Source organism: Rhamphochromis sp. 'chilingali', assembly GCF_963969265.1.
Source record: "Rhamphochromis sp. 'chilingali' genome assembly, chromosome: 21".
Classification (NCBI taxonomy): domain Eukaryota; kingdom Metazoa; phylum Chordata; class Actinopteri; order Cichliformes; family Cichlidae; genus Rhamphochromis; species Rhamphochromis sp. 'chilingali'.
Genome location: NC_137949.1, coordinates 21,258,295 through 21,276,524, shown reverse-complemented (window position 1 = coordinate 21,276,524; position 18,230 = coordinate 21,258,295). Strand labels below are relative to the sequence as shown.

The 18,230-nt window shown below is 41.5% G+C and overlaps 1 protein-coding gene across 1 annotated transcript in view; it reads right to left on the bottom strand.

Moving 5' to 3' along the window:
- Positions 1 to 17,601, bottom strand: part of efna2a (ephrin-A2a) — an 82,350-nt gene extending 64,749 nt beyond the window's left edge. The window contains exon 1 of the mRNA XM_080870864.1: positions 16,463 to 17,601. Coding sequence (XP_080726990.1) covers positions 16,463 to 16,605 — 143 coding nt within the window. The 5' untranslated portion in view covers positions 16,606 to 17,601. The remainder of the gene's footprint in view (positions 1 to 16,462) is intronic.
- Between the last annotated feature and the right edge of the window lie 629 nt (positions 17,602 to 18,230).

Below are 18,230 nucleotides of genomic sequence, written 5' to 3'. Positions count from 1 at the left end.
AATATACTCGTGCTTAGCTAGGTGAGCTTTTAGTACTCCCCTCATGCTCCGGCACTACATCCATGTTTTCTATCTTCTACAGAGCCCCGCGGCTCTGATTGGACAGCTGTTTTGACTTCATGGATCCTAGCAGGCAGAGTTACAGATGCAGACACTTGTAATCATATAAACAATTACATTTTCACATTATCTAACACCTTATCCAGCACACTGTTCACACATCCACCTACAGCTGATTCAAGTGTCCAACAATTATGCAACTACAGTTGGTATATTCTGTTCACAGTTTTGTAAATGAACACATTCTATCGATTCTTTGCAAAAAACTGTCTCAGATTTGAACTGTAGCCTTTTTGCAATCCATGCAAGACTCACACGGTGAGAGACTCTGAAATTGTTCACATCACAGAGCATTTTGAATGATCTTCTAACACAGAATCATTACTGATATACCATCAACCTCAGCCTGAGTTATCACTTTCTTTCAAACTGATAAGCATGCTGGATGACCACAAATTCTCATATATGCACTCAGCTTCACCTATGCATATACAGTCCCATGCATGTTTTAAACACTCACACAAACAGGACTTCTTGACTCGTGTCTAATCTACTGTCGAGTAGACTTCCCACCTTGCTGATCAATAATTCATCAATCTAATCTTCAATAATGTTCCTAATCAAACTTTCATGTGACAGGATGAGCGTGGTAACATGATTTTAATAGAGGAAAATTAAGGAAATCATAGTGGGCCACAGTATGCACATTATGCAGCATGCATGACCTAAAGGAGGTGACGGGCAAGCAGATATAAGTGAATGAGTCAAAGGTTGGTTAATCAGTACTGGAGCTGTTAGCAATATGAAATGAGACAACAGCGAGCGAGCCTAACTATTCTGTGACTTCTCTCTGCTAATGGCTTTAATGAGCTCTCTGGAGTCGTGGTTCTTTAAGACGTAGAGATGCACAGCTCCACAATGGGGGAACATGGAGAAAATGAAGACATGAAATTAAGTCGAAGTAGAGAGCATTTAATGGCGAATAACTTAATAGAGGTGAAAAACGTGACTGGGGCAAAGATAATAGAGAAATAGTGCACACACGCTCAGCTGTGGAAAAACACACACACACACACACACACACACACACACACACACACACACACACACACACACACACACACACACACACACACACACACACACACACACACACACAGAGCAGTACAACTACACACACACAGGGTCATTCGTCAACATTATTCACTGGATTGGGAGCCGCAAGGAAACCGCAGTTTACAGCAATGAACATCTCAGCCACTGTAGTCACTGTGCTTGTTTTGTTTAGGGTTGACCCATTTTAGATAAACAAAACATCAATAACGCTTTCCTCAGCAAACACCCAGCCGCACGCGCATTCAGGAGAAGACGCGCGCACGTTCGTTTCCCAACCCTCTGCAAGAGGAAGTCAGAGAGGGTGTTTGAAGTGTGTTTGATCAAACACGGAGTATGCAGCACCACTAGCGGATGCCACAGCCTATACTCCTCACTGCACCCAGAGACAGCCATACACGCCTCCTGTCAATTTTCTCTCTTTTTCTACATCTCTCACGCTCTTCTCTTCATTCTCATCCCACTTTTTTTTCCTTGTTTCCATCCATCTTTCCCTCAGGTTTTTGTCCATCACATCACCCTTTCTTCCCTTTTAAATTTTGGATCCATTTGAAACATCTTTGTATTCGTCGCTTTAAAAAAAAAAAATCATGGCGTAATTGCATCAGACACTAATCTCATTACGATACATGGCTGACAAAAAAGAAAAACTGTAAAAAATTCAAACTTTATTTAAACTGGAACAGTTCGTTTCTATTTCTTAACACATCCTTATCTCCAAAACGAGGAAGCTCCTTAGAGCCATTTTCCTTATTAGGCAAATATAATTCAGCACTGTGCATGTACTATAAATACATCTCCTACTATCTTGCCTTTCCTTCCTGCCTTCCTGTCTTTGACTGCACCTCAGGCTTTGGATGATTGGTGCCACAGCTGGCTTCATGTTATCCACCAGTGTCCACAGTTGGAAAATAAAGACTGCAGACCTTCACAGTTTCTTCACAAGCTCTGCTTCTTCAAAGACTCCTATAAGGAAACACGTGCTCGTAGTCAGTGCAACAGCTATGAAGGACGTCATCGAAAAACTCGGTGAAGAACAGAGCCCGCCTGCAAGCCCTTCAGTAATCAGAGATGAGAGTAGGCAGGAGAGGAGGGAGTAAAAAAAAAAAAAATAGGGAAGCTTCGGAACTACACAAGAAGCGAGAAAATTTTGCCAGCCTTTGATTAGACTCTTCAAACCGGTGTAAGGACCGTTTTCTGCCACTGACGCCAACACACTTACACACTCCTAAGCTGCACCTAAACACCCACATCAAATGAACAAAGAAATAAAGACCCATGCACGCACGCGCGCCAAGAGTTGGCAGGCATGTGCACACACATACATACGACCAAAGTATAAAAAAAACGGAGGACACAAAAGAATAAATGAGTAATCTCCCTCTCATTTGTGACAAAACACCTCCCGGCGGCTGCGCGAGGGAGTTAAAGGTGACGCCTCAAAGAATGAAGCATCTCATCAGTGGTGAATCTGCTCATTTTCCCATTTCTATCAACAGAAAAGACAAAACTGCCAAAAAACTAGTAATGTTCTCACATCTGCCCTCTCCTCCTTCATTTTCCTCAGAGAGGTAACACAAGCGAAAGAAAAGGAATCTTAACGGAGCGCTCTGATTGTCCTCTCACGAACCTGCTCAGTGGGGGGAGAGGAGGGGGACACGGGTGAAGATGGTATGCAGTGGGGAGTCTTGAAATTGGACAACAGGAGGGGGGAGCAAACAGCAGAGAGGAGGTGACTCATTATGCTCCTTTCATCTTAGTCTTCAAAACCATTACTAATCGTACTATCTTCGACATCATCATCATATGCGCACAATCACTGCTATCATCGTCATCATCATTTCTTTTAGTATCAGTGTCATTAATCTTGTTATTGTCAACAACTCAGCTATTGTGTTCAGAATCATCACCCTAGTGCAATCATTGGGAATTATCACCATCATCTCTTCTAGCATCAGTGTAATCCAGCTTCATCATCAACAAACTCACCCCATGAAAATCACTTTTTTTTTTATCCGTTTCTGCTTTTCTCACTCTCTTCACCACTTCAATTACCGTTATTATGGCTTTTTTTTTTTTTTTTTTACCGTTGCCATCATCGTTCCACAGTGCTCATTTTCTTCATTATTTTGCCATTTTTCTCATTCTTCTCATCAACAATGCCGCCATCGTTCACATTTTTTTTGTCATACCGGTGCAACGACTACCAACATCAGCGTCATTATCACTGTTTATATCTAGAACATAGCTACTTGTTGCATATCACTGCCATCATGATGCTTCTTCCCATCAGCTTTTTGCACATACACCCTTTTTTTTTTTTTACTTTTTACAGACATACCCCGACTGTACACCTGTTCAGCTGCTTGTAAAAGTAAATGTTTAATAATCAGTGAACCACATTTTAGCGACTTGGTGAATCAAGTCAAGCACTTGTTTGGGTGAAAATGCCCTGTAGATGCCACAGGTCAGAGGAGAATGGCTATATTGCTGTGAGCCAACAGGAAGGCAAAAGTAATAATGATTTGTTAAAACCAAGGTATACAGAAGATGATCTCTGAATGCACAGCCTGATGGACAAACAGAGCTATAATCCACAAACAGAGCCGTGGTGAACCCACTGACCAACAAACTGACACTGAAATAATATTTAGATGTGGTTTTCATGATGTTTTTGAACAGTAAATATCTTTATCTCTCAGACAAATAGAGTAATTAAAAGACAGTTGTCCACAGTTTGAATTGTTGAATGCCAGTTTAGCAACTGGCTGCATTCCATTCAGGTGTTACAGAGCTAGCCTCACTGTGCACGCTGCCTCACAGAACCAGCATCATTAACGTGATTAATTACACCTGTGCTTTTCTGCAGGGATGAAGTGTCTGCTAAGAGAAGATCTGTTAGGAGTGCTACCTTGCGATATATATATATATATATATATATATATATCTCATCTAACCAAATGTATGACACTCCCTATTCACAACAATGGTGACCTGTGGTCCCTATGCTAATCTCCTCTGCCAACCATATTTCCTGCAGCCTGCTGTCAAAGCATGTAACAATTAGAACTAAAAAGATATCCTTCCCCACGATTTTATTTCTCAGTGGCAGAAATCTCATCATTTCACTTTAGGATTATTTTACTCTTTCTCTTATTAAAGGAGTGGCTTAGAATGATAATCCTTGTCTTAGAAATGATTTCTTTTTCTCAAAAAAGGAAAAAAAAATCCCCCCAGAGCAAATGAAATCAGACCTTTCCTTTGCATTTTTCACAAAACACTGCTCTTTTTCATATTTTCAATCCTGCCCTGACAGAGTCTGTACTTGGTGGAAAATATCATCATCATTTCATCTGTTCATAGGAGTGTAATGATCTGTTTAGTATGTTAGCAGCATGGCACTGAATCAGTAATGCAATATGAAATGCTTACTTAACTTCCCCTCCGCGTTTGATCGTTCATGCAGAGGAGCAGGTTGAAAGACTGAGTAAGGATATTACGCTGCAGAGCTGCTGCTGCTGTTGCTAGCTTCCACTAATGAGGTTTGTTGATGATAATGACTATGGCGGTGATGGTGATAATGATGTAAGTCCCCAAAACAACCTGGGGGAGATCCCGAGAGTTGTTGTTTTAATGAAGAGAATGAAATAGTTGGAGCCAGGAGGTAGAGAAACTCAGAGATCCATGGATCTTTAGAAGGAACAGAGAGGCCAACAGACAGGATGAAAGAATGAAAGCATGAATAAAAGAGGACAAAATAGGGAGATACCAGCCCAGAATATGAAACATGCCAGACTGCACTCAATACATCGTGAACAATGGGCATTGTCATTCCTGCTCCATCCTTGTTTCTGCTTCCCTCTAATACTTTTCCTCAGGTCCCGGCTGGTTGTGCCGATTGTGTTACCCGAGCGGAAGAATGGCACTCTTTCAGTTCTGCCTGCCTGATACTCTGATGGGACCCCTTCTGTTCAGTGTTCATATAGACCAGTTGGAGACTGATAATAACACATATTCCACTGTCTGGCTATATGCCTCGGACTGGCCCTGAGAGACAAAAACAGACAAAAAATGTGAAAGAGAAACAGAAAGATCTACTTGAAGGATTAGACCCAGAGCGCGGATATGAAGAAGGACAAAAAGTTGAGAGCATAACAAAGACGAGGCCACTTCAGCTTTTTCACAAAGAAGAAGGAAGATGAAAGTTTCTGGAAGAGGACTGAGAATCAAAGCAACGGAAGGGAAGGAAAGTCAAAACAAAAGAGAAATTAAGCGAAAAAAAGAGGGAAAGCGGTGGAAATCTGTGACACCAAGAAGATGGAAGGAAGGGAAGTAAGAGTCCAGCAGTGTAGTTGGACGGAGAGCACATGGTTGGATGGTCTCAGCAGGTGAGAAGCTGGTATTACAGGAGAAACAATGGCCTTTAGCGTGGTGCCTTGCCAAATATTTAAGATGCCCTCTGGCGCGCAAAGCTTTTAGGATGAGAAAATTGGCATTTAGAAAAGAAGAAGAGAAGATTCGTTCATTTTCTCCTTCCACTCGAGGTGAGGTTAAACTGTAAAAGCTGACCCTGACAACTTTCACGCTGGTATTCGCCGAGAAGCAATTTTTTTTTAAAGCCATGCAATTTGGCAAACAAATTCATCCAAAAGAAAAAAAACAACCTGTCTTTTGGCAGGGTTGTTTTCAGCATGTCCGACTGCACAATACCATCACGAGACTGTTGGCTTGCATTCGTGTGTGTATATATGTCTGTGTGCATATAATACGTGCATGAGTTGGTACAATAATAATAATAATAATAAAAAATCACCTTCATCCAAAAATATCCCTGGTAGATTTTCAAACAGCAGGAGTGGAAGGGTCAAACAAAAGAAGGAGCGAGTGAATCATTTGCATGTAATCCATCAAACGAAGCAGGGCGAAACTGTCTAATTCCCAGCCAGCTATGGACACCCCACTACCTTTGTTTTATCCAGAATGGGGGCACTATAAACTCCCCATTTTACACTATGCTAATGGGACATAATAAGGCAGAACCAACAGATGTTGCAGCACTCTCATGATTTTGTCGCTACTTAATTGTGCTTGGTGCTGCAGAGGCTGCAAACTAATTCAGTCCATTGATTCTTATGTCTCTCCAAGGTGTCTGCATGTATTCCGCCTTCTGGTTGAGAGGATTTGAACTTTTTTCTCTGCAGCAATCCTCCTTCTGACCTGCAAAATCATCCTCACCTCAGGTCTAATCCTGCGTAATTCTAATAAAGACTCTGAGGGCTGTATGCACTAATCTGATATGCCTCCAGAAAGAGGGAAGAAGAGCAGGTGATGACAAAGGTGGTGATGATATTGATTATTCTGATTTGATGAAGGTGATACTGAATGCATTAGTGATGATGAACATACGGATGAGGATGACAATGGAGGTGATAATGATAAAGTCCGTCATCATTATCCAATCCGGGCTGGAAATTTGTCTTCAGCCTCAGCTCAGAAACTGTAAACAGATAAATTAAAACTCTACAGCTGATAGATTAAAGATTCAGGAGAGGTACGCAGCCATTCACTGCGCGGTTGTAATAGTTCATCTGGTGTTGTCATTGTCCCTGACAGCCCAAAGGACAAAGACCTTTAACAAAGGTTGTTTTGTGGGTGCATTTTCCACTGCCAGGCTGAGGAGTTGGAAAATTAAAAATCAAAGATCATGCAACTACTTTCAAAACCTTTTCCACACCTGAACTGCACTCGGTTATTGCAGCTGTGTGTTTATTTTTTCTCCAGGTTAATTTAAAATGCTGTTTGATGAATATCTGCTTTTTGAATTTCACGTTTCCAAAGCAGGTAGTCGTACCAGAGTGTTAAGCATGTGTTTCTTAACTTAAAAAAAAACAGAAAAACATTTGGTGTTTATTTACATGCCTGAAATCAGTGTTGATTATGAAGGTGATGCTAATGATGTCTATGAAGATGATGATGATAAGGATAATGAAAACAGCAGGGAACATGACAGCAGTGATTAAAGTTTTGATGAAGAAAATTAAGGTGGTGACAGTGAGGGCGATGGCTACGATTACGGTCATTTGATGCTGATTATATTAATGTTAATGATGATGATGCCAATGATGGTCACTGTGAATAAGGAGAACAGAATAAATATGTATTGACCCATCAGGGCAAGAGATTACTATCTCACTAATAGAGACCACAATAAAAAACTAATAACAATTTCCCCAGTCTATTAAAGAATTGAGTCAACCTGAAGAAGCTGGAATATGGAAGGTTTGTTTCCACCATTTATTTATTAACCCTCTGATGCATGAATTATGAAAGCCTTGGTCAAGATTTTTTCTTAAGTGCTTTTATTCTTCTCAGGACATGAAAAAAAATGTTTAACTCTTTTTTTTCCAAAAATATGTTTTTTTATAAAGTTATAAACTTGTCCACTCCAGTGGACTACATGCGCCTGAGCACTTAGCATGAAATACTGTGAATTTACTGTAAAAATTAATTACCTCGTGTTCTATTGTAAATATACAAACACTTGTTTGCTTGTATCCTTTGAAAAACATCTCAGCAATTTTTTTGGAACTTTCAACTCATAAGGCCCCAATGTTTAGACGTAAATAACAAAACCAATCAACAGTCCTAGCTGTGAATCCTACACCTGAATATGGCAAACTATCTCCAACAAGAGAAACATTTTTGAGTCTACACAGTTCTATAACGATGCAGGACAGTATTACCAAGCCCTTAGTAGCATGCTGGAAGAAAACACAAACTGACATCTTAGTCTCTGCATCTCCAAACAGTTCTATGTTCATCACACCTAGGCTGTGCGAAAGTTTGCAACGCATCCAGGGCACAATGGCACACAGCATTGCATGCAGATGTATTTGGTCTTCCGTGTGCACGCAACATCATGGCACCTGTTTGCATTTTTCACCTCGGTCAGTTGGGGCCAGTGATATCCTGTGGCAAACCTGACCTCACAGGCTACTTTGATGACTGCTCTCCACTTCACGGGTTGTGGGGTCCCACTGGGTCTTCCTCTTTTGCATTGCTGGAGGGTGAATCTCTTCTCTTGTTACTGACAGTTCTTTCCCATACAAGTTGGTGTTGTATGTTATATTATCAATTAGATCTGCTGGAAACAGATGTCTGAAGAAATCTATGGGATCCTTCCCCTCCACATTCAATTTCCACTCTCCTAGAAAAGGAGGCAAGTCTCCAACCAAGTCATTGTCTTGGACTTTCCAAATATTTTTGCGGGCTTGAGTATGGTCAGGTGCCATGTACCCATCTCCCACAGCTCCCTGATCATACTGACCTTCCTCTTCATCCTGCCCCTCATCGTTCTCACTTTCTGCATCCTGACTGTCTGTGTCTTCATCATCCGTAGTTCCTATGTCTCTGTTCTGCTCTGGCAGCCACTCTCATCATCACTGGACTTATCACTGAACTCCTCATCACTGCACTCATCAATGAAATCATCATCACTGGAGCTGGATGGAATTTCCTGGACTATTCTGTACGCTGCCTTATTCTTTGCTGCATTTGAAGTCTACAAAATATGATAAAATAATTATCATAGTAACTCAAACTACAGCTGATCTGCACAGAAATATATATTTTAAATGAGTAGCTTATAAATGTAACAATTATATGCTTAATAATAACCAAAACAGTCCCAAAAAACAGTGAGACAATTTATGACTTATGTTAAAAAAAAATATAGTGGGTAATGCATGATGTCCACTACAGTGGACACATGGTTAATTGTAGTTTTCTACATATTAGACATAACAATTTCTTATTCCAAACAGATAATATCCTTCCCTAGATGTTACTGCATATCATCATATTTTTTTTACCTGTTGGGCTCTTTTAGCATAGAAGGATTGACAGGATATGCCAGCAGTGGTCGGCAGGGGTGACAGTTTGTCTGCCATCTTTGATTCAGAGGAAATTTACTTGCAGTTGCACTAACTGAACACTGAATTGACCTCAATGGAGCATGGCAGCAGAGAGCACTCTAGAGGCTAATATGCAGTTCCACCATAGAAACCAATGCATTAAAGAGATATGTACGTTTTAGTAGCTGTCCACTCCAGTGACCACTATGCATCAGAGGGTTAATTTAGTATCTTGAAATGTACTAATAAGAACGCATACTGCTCACACTGGGGTTTTTTTTTTTACCATAGTTTTTCATGTATTTTTTAATCATAGTCTTTCAGTCATTACTTTGATCACTACTTTAGTCTCTTTTTTTTTCTAAAACTAAAATTATACTAAATAAAAGTACTTATTACTTAACAACATAAAGAAATGAAAGTGTTAGATGCGAGATAAAAGTACAAAAACCTTGAAAAAAGTTGCCAATAACACTTATTGGAAATAAACCTTAAAGTAGACTGCTTCACTTTGCGCAACTATTTTAAATCCCGGTAGAACTGCAACCACGTATAGCGCAATATTTTTTTATTCGCATATGGAATAAGAGAAGTTGTACTTACATCTTATGCATTCAGCTGTCACCACATATGGCTTTGCAAAAATTGCACAAAAATCACTTGCAGAAACAAAAACATGATATTCCAGAAGCACGTTGCGATCCGATCAGCTGTTCATAGTACTTCCTACGTTGGAACAGACGACGTCAGCGCGAACTATCGCATGTGCGCCATTAGCCTACCTGCCAAAACCGGGAGTGACATCATATTTCTTGGGAAACGTAGTTTTTCCCTTTAGGGCATTTATACATGTATACTGGTGTTTTTAAAAGTCATGTTTGACTTTATGCTTTTCTGTATAGTTTCTGGGCGGCTTAGAATTCAAATTGCACTGTTGGAAATAGTTTATTTTGATGCAGATTTCGTTTTTTTCTGCAAATTTGCATTATAATATTTATTTTCGTTTTTTCTGCAGCATGTAAAAAATTGGTGTGTCTCAAAAATAAAACTATGAAGACACTCAAAATAAATTTCCTGTGGCTGTAAACGATTTTGTGCAAATTTTTATGCATTTACAGTTTTGAGGGATATACCTCAAACACCTGAAATTTCTCTATTTTCTATGGATTTAATGCATACATATAATTAAAATTTGGGGTATAACGGTTGTATCAACGTATAGCAACTTGAAATGCTCCCAAAAATGGCACTACAGCATGTAAAAATATAAAGATAAGCTCTGGCGAACTTGGTTCTATGGTGGGTCTTAAAGGGTTAAGAGATAAATAAAAGCCTATGAGCTAGCTCTGTCAGGAAAATCAACCTGTGATACACATGTTCACTCTTCTACCTTACTATTTTATGGAAGTTTGTTTCCACCACAAAATTTGGAAAAAGAAGAAAAGAAAGAAAGAAAAGCGTAAAAAAAAGTGAAGGAAAAATCAGGTGGTAAACACATCTGGTGGTAAATTTAAGCCTCAGTTTCCCATCTCTTCCTCTGACATGTCAATGACACTCCTGACCAGCATTCCCTCCTGCTGTTTCAAGCCTTCCACTACCCCAGCATCCTCCTGTAGGCTCTGGTGAGATAATTATTCATTACCACCTATTTTTATGTGTATCATGCTGTGGGGAGTCATGCACTTGGAAGCTTGATGCTAAAATTTAACTATATGCCTTTGCTGTAATAAATCATTTGAAGTTGTCTGACTGACTATAATAGAGAAATGGTAAGCTGAAACTGGTCCAGATCGAGTCTGAAACGAGTTCAGTTGAACACATTTGAAGATGTCAGATGCTGTTGAGGAATGACTTTTTGTCCATCTGACAGGGCTGTGGGGGTCTGTCAGATGAAAAAGGATGGGAACCTCTTAGATATATAAAAGTGTCTTAGCTTACCTCAGATGTTCCTTATCATTACACTGCATGCTGTCTTTCTCTTGGCTTGCATTATCATTCAACAGACATAAAATACCATCCGTGTCATCAAATATCATGCACCCATATTTAAAACAGCTGTACTGGTAGAGCTTTTAATATCAGCAAACACGCTGTTCCACCTCGATGCCCCTGGATATTCAGATGACCCCCTCCTGCCAGTCACTGCATTGAATCTGCTGATGACTAAGATCTGCTACACTAGATCTTCTTATGTAACTGTGTCTCTCCTGCTGAGCTGTGAGAAATAATTCGCGAGGTAGCAGCCCTGACTTTAATTACTCTAAGTATCGTCTTTAGCTTGAGACCAGAGGGAACGAATTCCAAAGACAACTTCTGAGACACGTTTCACTCAACATGACCCAAAGCTGTGCTGATATTTTAAAGAAAGCCATACAAGGTCATATAGGTCAAAGCACAAACATATAACCTGATGTAGTGCAGCTTTAATGTACAGAAAAATGTTGCCTGAGGCAAGGTGGACAGTTCAGGGTCCTGCACAAGAAAAACATGCAAACCACATCCCAATGGGATAAGCGAGAAGTGGTGATAAAAGAGAGAGGAGATGAGAGAGTGGAAGATGGGAGCTTGATAGGGAGACATAAAGATGGAGAGGAAGAAAGATGGAGAGAAAAAGAGGTGGAGTGGGTGGCAGTGGCAGATAGATTTAACCCAAGGGCAAGTTTGAGTCTGACAAACTGTCAGTAACTGAGCGGGGGTGACTACAAGTCTACATGTAAATTGGATGCAAATCTTATGTGTACGTGTGTCTGTATGTGTGTGGTATGGCTGAGGAAGTGTTAGTCACTACACATATCACAGTACGCCACAGGGGACGCAACGGTAAGACAGTGAGTGTGTGGGGGTTTATGTGCAGGGACTTGTGATGTGCTCGGTGTGAGTACGGACCGCATGTATATGAGGTGCGTGTGTGTGTACGGACCCGAGCTTGCATTTTAAAGTTTCTGTGGGCAGTATATGTGCTCGATGCATAAGTCGCTTCTTCCTCAAAGGCTGTGTGGGTGCGTGTATTTCTGTGTGTGAGTCTCCAAGGAGATAGATTCTGTCCTGTGGAATGAGAGTGTCGTCAACCATCAGCGCTTCTCACTGACACGGAGTTCCTCAAAGACACAGAGATGAAGAGAGAGGAGGAACAAAGAAGAAAAGGAAAAGAAAGTCTTTTGAAGGATAAACCATAGGATTAGATAAGGTGCTCCTTCTGGACCATTGAGCCAGTGTACTCTATGTGTGTGTCGGAGAATGTGTGTGTGGAGGAGAGCCCATTGCACTGAGCACATTAGCTGCTCGGGGTGAACAAAGCCCCTCACCTGCGAGCTTTATAATATGGGCCTGGGAGCCAGAAAGGGGCTCAGTATTTGTGTGTGTGCAAGTGCAGCCCTGTGTGCAAGCCAGCAACAGGAAAAAGGATGGGTTTTTACTGAATAGAAAAACCAATCTGGCTGCGCATGTGTGCCCCATATCTAGCTTCCATTGATGTGTGTACGTGTATGTGTGTGCATGACAGCAAGTAAATAGAAAAATGGGGGCTGCCTAACCTTGTATTCAATGGGCAGCCATTCTGCTTGTATGTGATTGTGTGTGTGAGTTTGTGACCTAAATCTAGCTGGTGTGTATAAGTGCACATGTGTGCCTGTGTGTGTGTGCTTCTCATACATTCCTTCTTGCATGTGGCATAAATCCCTTTATGTGAATCTGGGAGATTTCCAGATGCTGTTCTAATGTTGCACTATTGTTGTGATAATGTGTGTTATGGTACTTTGTTATTGTGCAGCGCCATGTATCTCATCACAATAGCAGAATGGACAACAATCTGAGAGTGCACGAGTGTTGCTCCCCACCGTGACCAAAAGTGGCCAGAGCCATTTGAATTGGATTATCTCATACATTTTCTATTATCCAGCAAGACCTTGAAAGAGATAGGCCTGCTGAGAGTCACAGCCAGAGATTTAAAGGGTTTGGCCAATTTGTAGGATGCCGCCTTTCTTAAATAGAAACGTTTGTTTGACTTATTTTTATTTTTGTCGGCTTATCCAGGTTAGTTTTGTTGAGATCAAGGCACTCCTTAAAAGCACAGCTAACTTACTGGCAGCACAAAGCAGGTGAAAACAATTAAAAGATGTCAGTGTGGATGATGATTAATCTCAGAGAAGTATGCAAGAAAAAAGTAGAGCAAGAAGAAACGGGGTAAACAGAGATGAAGCTCTTGCTACAGCAGCTGAAAAATACAGGTATTGGGTAAAATACCTTGTAATGATGGCCTCCCAAACTACAAAGATGGATCAGTTCTTAACACCAGTGGTGTTTCACCATGTAGGTTTTTTTTTTATGTTGAGATTTTGATTTTACTCAAATGTTACTTCAAGGTAAATCCATTGAAGGTCTACAGCCTTTTTCTATGTAACTGGGACAACATCTCTAGGGATGGCTGCTGCTGTTGAATTGAATGTCATGACATAATTTTATCAATGCTTTAAACACAGAGACTATACTTCAGAGGCAGCCGGAGAGCCCAACATAGAACATTTCCTCGTTTTGCAGTTTTGTTCTGCAGAAAAATTTAATTGCATCTTCTCTACCGCATGCTCCACTTCTCTTCCAATTTTTTATGGAACTTGGGTAAGTAGCTTTAGCATTTAATGAAATGCAACAGTCAATTAAATTTACCCCTAAGTTCATAGCTGGATGCGTAAAACCATTTTCAGGTAGAAAAGCTCTTCTCATCCTAAAACTCCGATGACAAATTTTCTGCTCTTTTGTTTTTTGGCGCACATACATACATATACAATACAGAGCATGCACGACCATATCTCTGAATACTCCTTGCAACCATTTAGCAGCTGAACTACCATCTCCAGCTGGTTGCTAATTCTGCACAGTGCATTTTGAAATTTATTTGGCTAAATAAAGAGGACTGAAACAAAAATAATCAGGTGTGCTGTCGTTAATAGCACACATGGGGTTTAAGAGCTTCATTGATTAAGTTTAAAAGCAAAAAAACCCAACAGGTGTAATCTTTGTATATTTCAGTATGTACGAATAAAAGTTAGGTTGCAGATTTTCTTCCAAAGTAATTTGTCACCTCATGCCAGAAAGTTAAAGCTGCACTTCAGATTGACTGATTATCAGTTCTACAAATTCCAACCCAGTACTTGTGACCTTGCAGAAAATACCCTTCTCGAGCTGTTGTGGTGTGAGCAAACTTTTGATGAACATGTGAAGTTGATGTTGATGTTGTGTGATCAATTAAGACACACAGCTGTTCATTTTCCAAGCTGTTTGTGTCATTTCACTGCCTCAGACAATAGCTGCTGCTCGGATGCGGTGCAGTACTGTTGCATTTGTTCTCTGAGCTTCGGTTATTGGTGACTAAATCACAATATAGTGTATTAATAGGTGAGCGATCTTTTGAAATACTTATCCTAAAATTATATTTTATACATAAAGCTGTTTTCACCTTGAAGAACAAGCTTATGTTAAGACAAAGCTTGTCATCTTTAACATGACAAAGAAGCACAAGGAAGTGCTATTCTTTGCTGAAATATATATGTGCCTATACTTTATAAATACTTTGAATAAAGGACTTGTAGTCACTGTAGTGATTTTATATTTTTGAAATGACAGTGGTTACAATAACCTTGATTTCCCCTCCCTAACAGTTTTCTTTATCTGCCTGATCACCTGATTGTCTGCTCTTGTTTCTTGTCTTGTTTGACTTTATTGCATCCACCACCTGGCAAATAACTTTGTGAGAAATCCTTAGTTTAACAGACAAAAACTTTCCAAATTTAACCAAAGTTGTTAAAAAAGAAACAACGCAAATATATAAAAAAGCAGATCCTCCTTTAAATTTTACATAAGCTCCAATGATTTTAGTGTCAGTATTCTCATCTCTTTTCGCCAGTCTTGAGTCTCTCATAAAACTTCCTGTAATCCTCAAAGGATTACAGCAAGGGATGGACCTGCATGTATGTGTGTGTGCAGAAAAAGGCACAGCATGAGCAGTGACAGAGCCAGAGTCTAACAGGGGGAACCAACCTCGCCAGGGCTCCAGAGCCTAGATTCATTGCTTTAGCAGCAATGCATTTTTGATGTACCCCCTTTCTGCTTCAGCTTCACCATACGACCCTGACGGAATAACAGCGCCCCCAGCAACCATCAGTATAGCTTAAATTTTCCCTGTGACGTTTGCAATGTGTTGGTGTATGTGTGTGATGAGAAAGCAGGTGCACAGAACGACGAAAAGAAAGACAGAAAGGGAGAGGGAGACATCGAGAAAGGGAGAAAATGTTCCCCCTGGCCTGTTAAATATTTGAGAAGCCTTCTGTGGAACAGTGATGCAGTCAGAGACAGGCCTGTTAGCGCTCTCTGTGTATGTATGCGTGTGTGTGTGTGTGTGTGTGTGTGTGTGCGCGCGTTTGGTTTTTGCAGAGAGACAGGGCAGTTAGTTTGGACTAATTCAGCCGTGAGTGAGAGGGAGCACTTTCAATGTTTATTTATCTACCTGGGAGAAAGAAGGAGGCAAAAAAAGAAGAGGGGGAGAGAGAGGGGAGAGAAGAGGAAGGGGTTGGAGGGAGAGAGATGGAGAGAAAGAGGCTGGCCAGGTTGTCACAAACCATTAGACAGACGGACCCAGTGTGCTCTGCCCCATGTCAATGAGAGAGAGCCGGCTAAAGACAACCATTTGTGTGTTGTGTGTGTGTTAATGCGCGTGCATCCTTGTGTGGCTTTGTGTTTATTTATGGATGTGGGTTTTGCACAAGTGCTTGAATTCACAAAGAAATAATGTGCACTTGTGGAGCGAGAAATTAGCAGAAAGAAAGGTAAAAGGTTTGAGTGAGAGTGTGTGTGTGTGTGTGTGTGTGTGTGTGTGTGTGTGTGTGTGTGTGTGTGTGTGTGTGTGTGTGTGTGTGTGTGTGTGTGTGTGTGTGTGTGTGTGTGTGTGTTTGTGAGAGAGTGAGTGAGTGAGTGAGAGTGAGAGAGAGAAACTAAGTCTCTAGACACTGTTGAGAAGATGAGGCAGGATGCCCTCATTGTTTAAAACAAAAGGAGCTCTCTGTGCCACAGAATAAAATATCCAAGGTTCACACAAACACACACACACTTTCATTTGCCTCTGTCTGTGTGTGTGTGTTGTTAAAACATCAATATTGCAGCTTTCTGCCAAACCGCTGCTTAAATAGAAATGAAATGTAAATAAGACTGATGTGATCAGACAGCACATGACAAAAGACCGAGAAATGTGTAGGTTCTTAAAGATTTCAAGGTGTACGTGAGTAATGAGAGTTTTTGAGGGGCATCTATAGCAAGCAGGTAGCCTAGATAAACAATGTTTCAAACACACACACACACCTTCAGGCCAAACTCCTACTAAAACTCACTTGGGGTTGGAGCTATTCCAGTAAACAGCGTGTCTGTCAAATATGATCTTCTCCTCCGCCCACACGGACACCCAAGACAGGATGGCCAGCAACACCACCTCCATCACACACTTCTGCCCGAGCTGGCACAACATCATAGACATCTAGGGGGGAGTCTTTTATTACTAACTGATATCAGGCTTTCACTGCGCTGCTGCTGCTCCAGAAATCCTTTCTAGATCATCAATGTCCTTCTGCGCGTCTTTTGATAAAATCGGCTCGGCGGTTAACTGGCTTGATGCTTGAAGTTCCGATAACCTCGGGGGTGTTTCAAGTCATACTGAATGTTTGAAATTCACTCTCAAACTTGGCCAATTGCGTATAAAACAGAAGAATTCACATGGTATTTACGAAAGCGTCGTCGTCGGCAGGATGCTGCTGGTGCGTCTCCTCTGCAAGGTCCGAAAGTTTTCTCCCATTACGCGCAGCCGGAGAGAGAGATGCGCTACCTGGATTAGGTCCTGTCTCTCGCTCGTTCGCTCTCTTTCTCTCCCTTTTCAGAAAAATGGTAATCAGACTCCAGAATTCATCCGAGGTTTACAATTCTGTCGGTGATATCGTAGCTCATCAGCAGACCTAAGACAACGCCAGAACCGGCCGTCATATTTGTTTACCCAGATTTCTGCTGTGCCTGGCGCACGCTTTGTTCCGCTTGTTCCACGGTGCAAATCTCTTTGCAGCCTAAAACTGCGTCCACTTGACCTTTTCTCTTATTGCAGTTCAAGAAAATGCATTCCGCACACAAAAGCGCGCTCCTTTTCGCTATTTTTTGCTCAAACTTGTCACAAAATAACATTTGCAAGACGGGAGCATCCTTGTTAAACAACCGTAAGCTCTCACGGCGTGTCAACTTGGTGATCCCTCCGCTGCCACTGGCTCCAATCCAACGTAACTCCAGTTACTGCGCGTCTTTCCGTGCGTCACGCTGACCGGCGCAGGCAGGGAGCCGTCGATGATTACAGCTTTAATCCCAACACGCTCCCGTGCAACCTCCACCTATAGCGGCAACATCACTCAGAGGTACCCCGACTCGGTGTAAGTAACCCCCACCCCCTCTCTCCATCTCCCGCTCGCTTTTCTTTCTGAGCGGGCGGGGTCTGGAGCCGTGCTGTGCTGCGCTCCCTCTGGGGACTCGTGGCTGGCTGACTCACTGCGCCCTGGCCATATGCAGCCGGAGATGTATAGTGGAAAGTCTGAAGTCACTTAAACGCTTCATTCTAGGTAGTTAAATTACTTTTTATTGTGACACGTATTCGAAATCTTTGTATAAATAGTTGACATTAAGACCCCCCCCCCCCCCCCCAATAGGGAAATGGTAAATTATAGCTGAAGTTGACTTTGTTATTTTTCACCACAATCATCAATTTGACTAAAGACTGTTTGTTTGCATCTTATCGGGGCATGTAAATCGCCCACGAAGTTCACTGTTTGAAAGCCGCTCTCTGATGAATAGAGAGAGAAAGAGGGCGTCTGATGGATCGCTGGAACAGTGGAGTCATTTTCCATCAGTGTCCATTAGGCCCAAATGGCAAGCGGAGGCAGCACCGAGTCTAAAACCTGTGAGCCATAAACCTCCAGATAGCTGTTTGACAGAGCCCTGCCACCCCTGATGCCTCTGTCCTGCGAGAATGTGCAGACTACTCTGCGAAAAACGTATCCATCGCAGGTACTTAGTCTCCCCCCCAAAGGAAGACGAAATAGTAACTACACTTGTGGTTCCCGCAAAGCG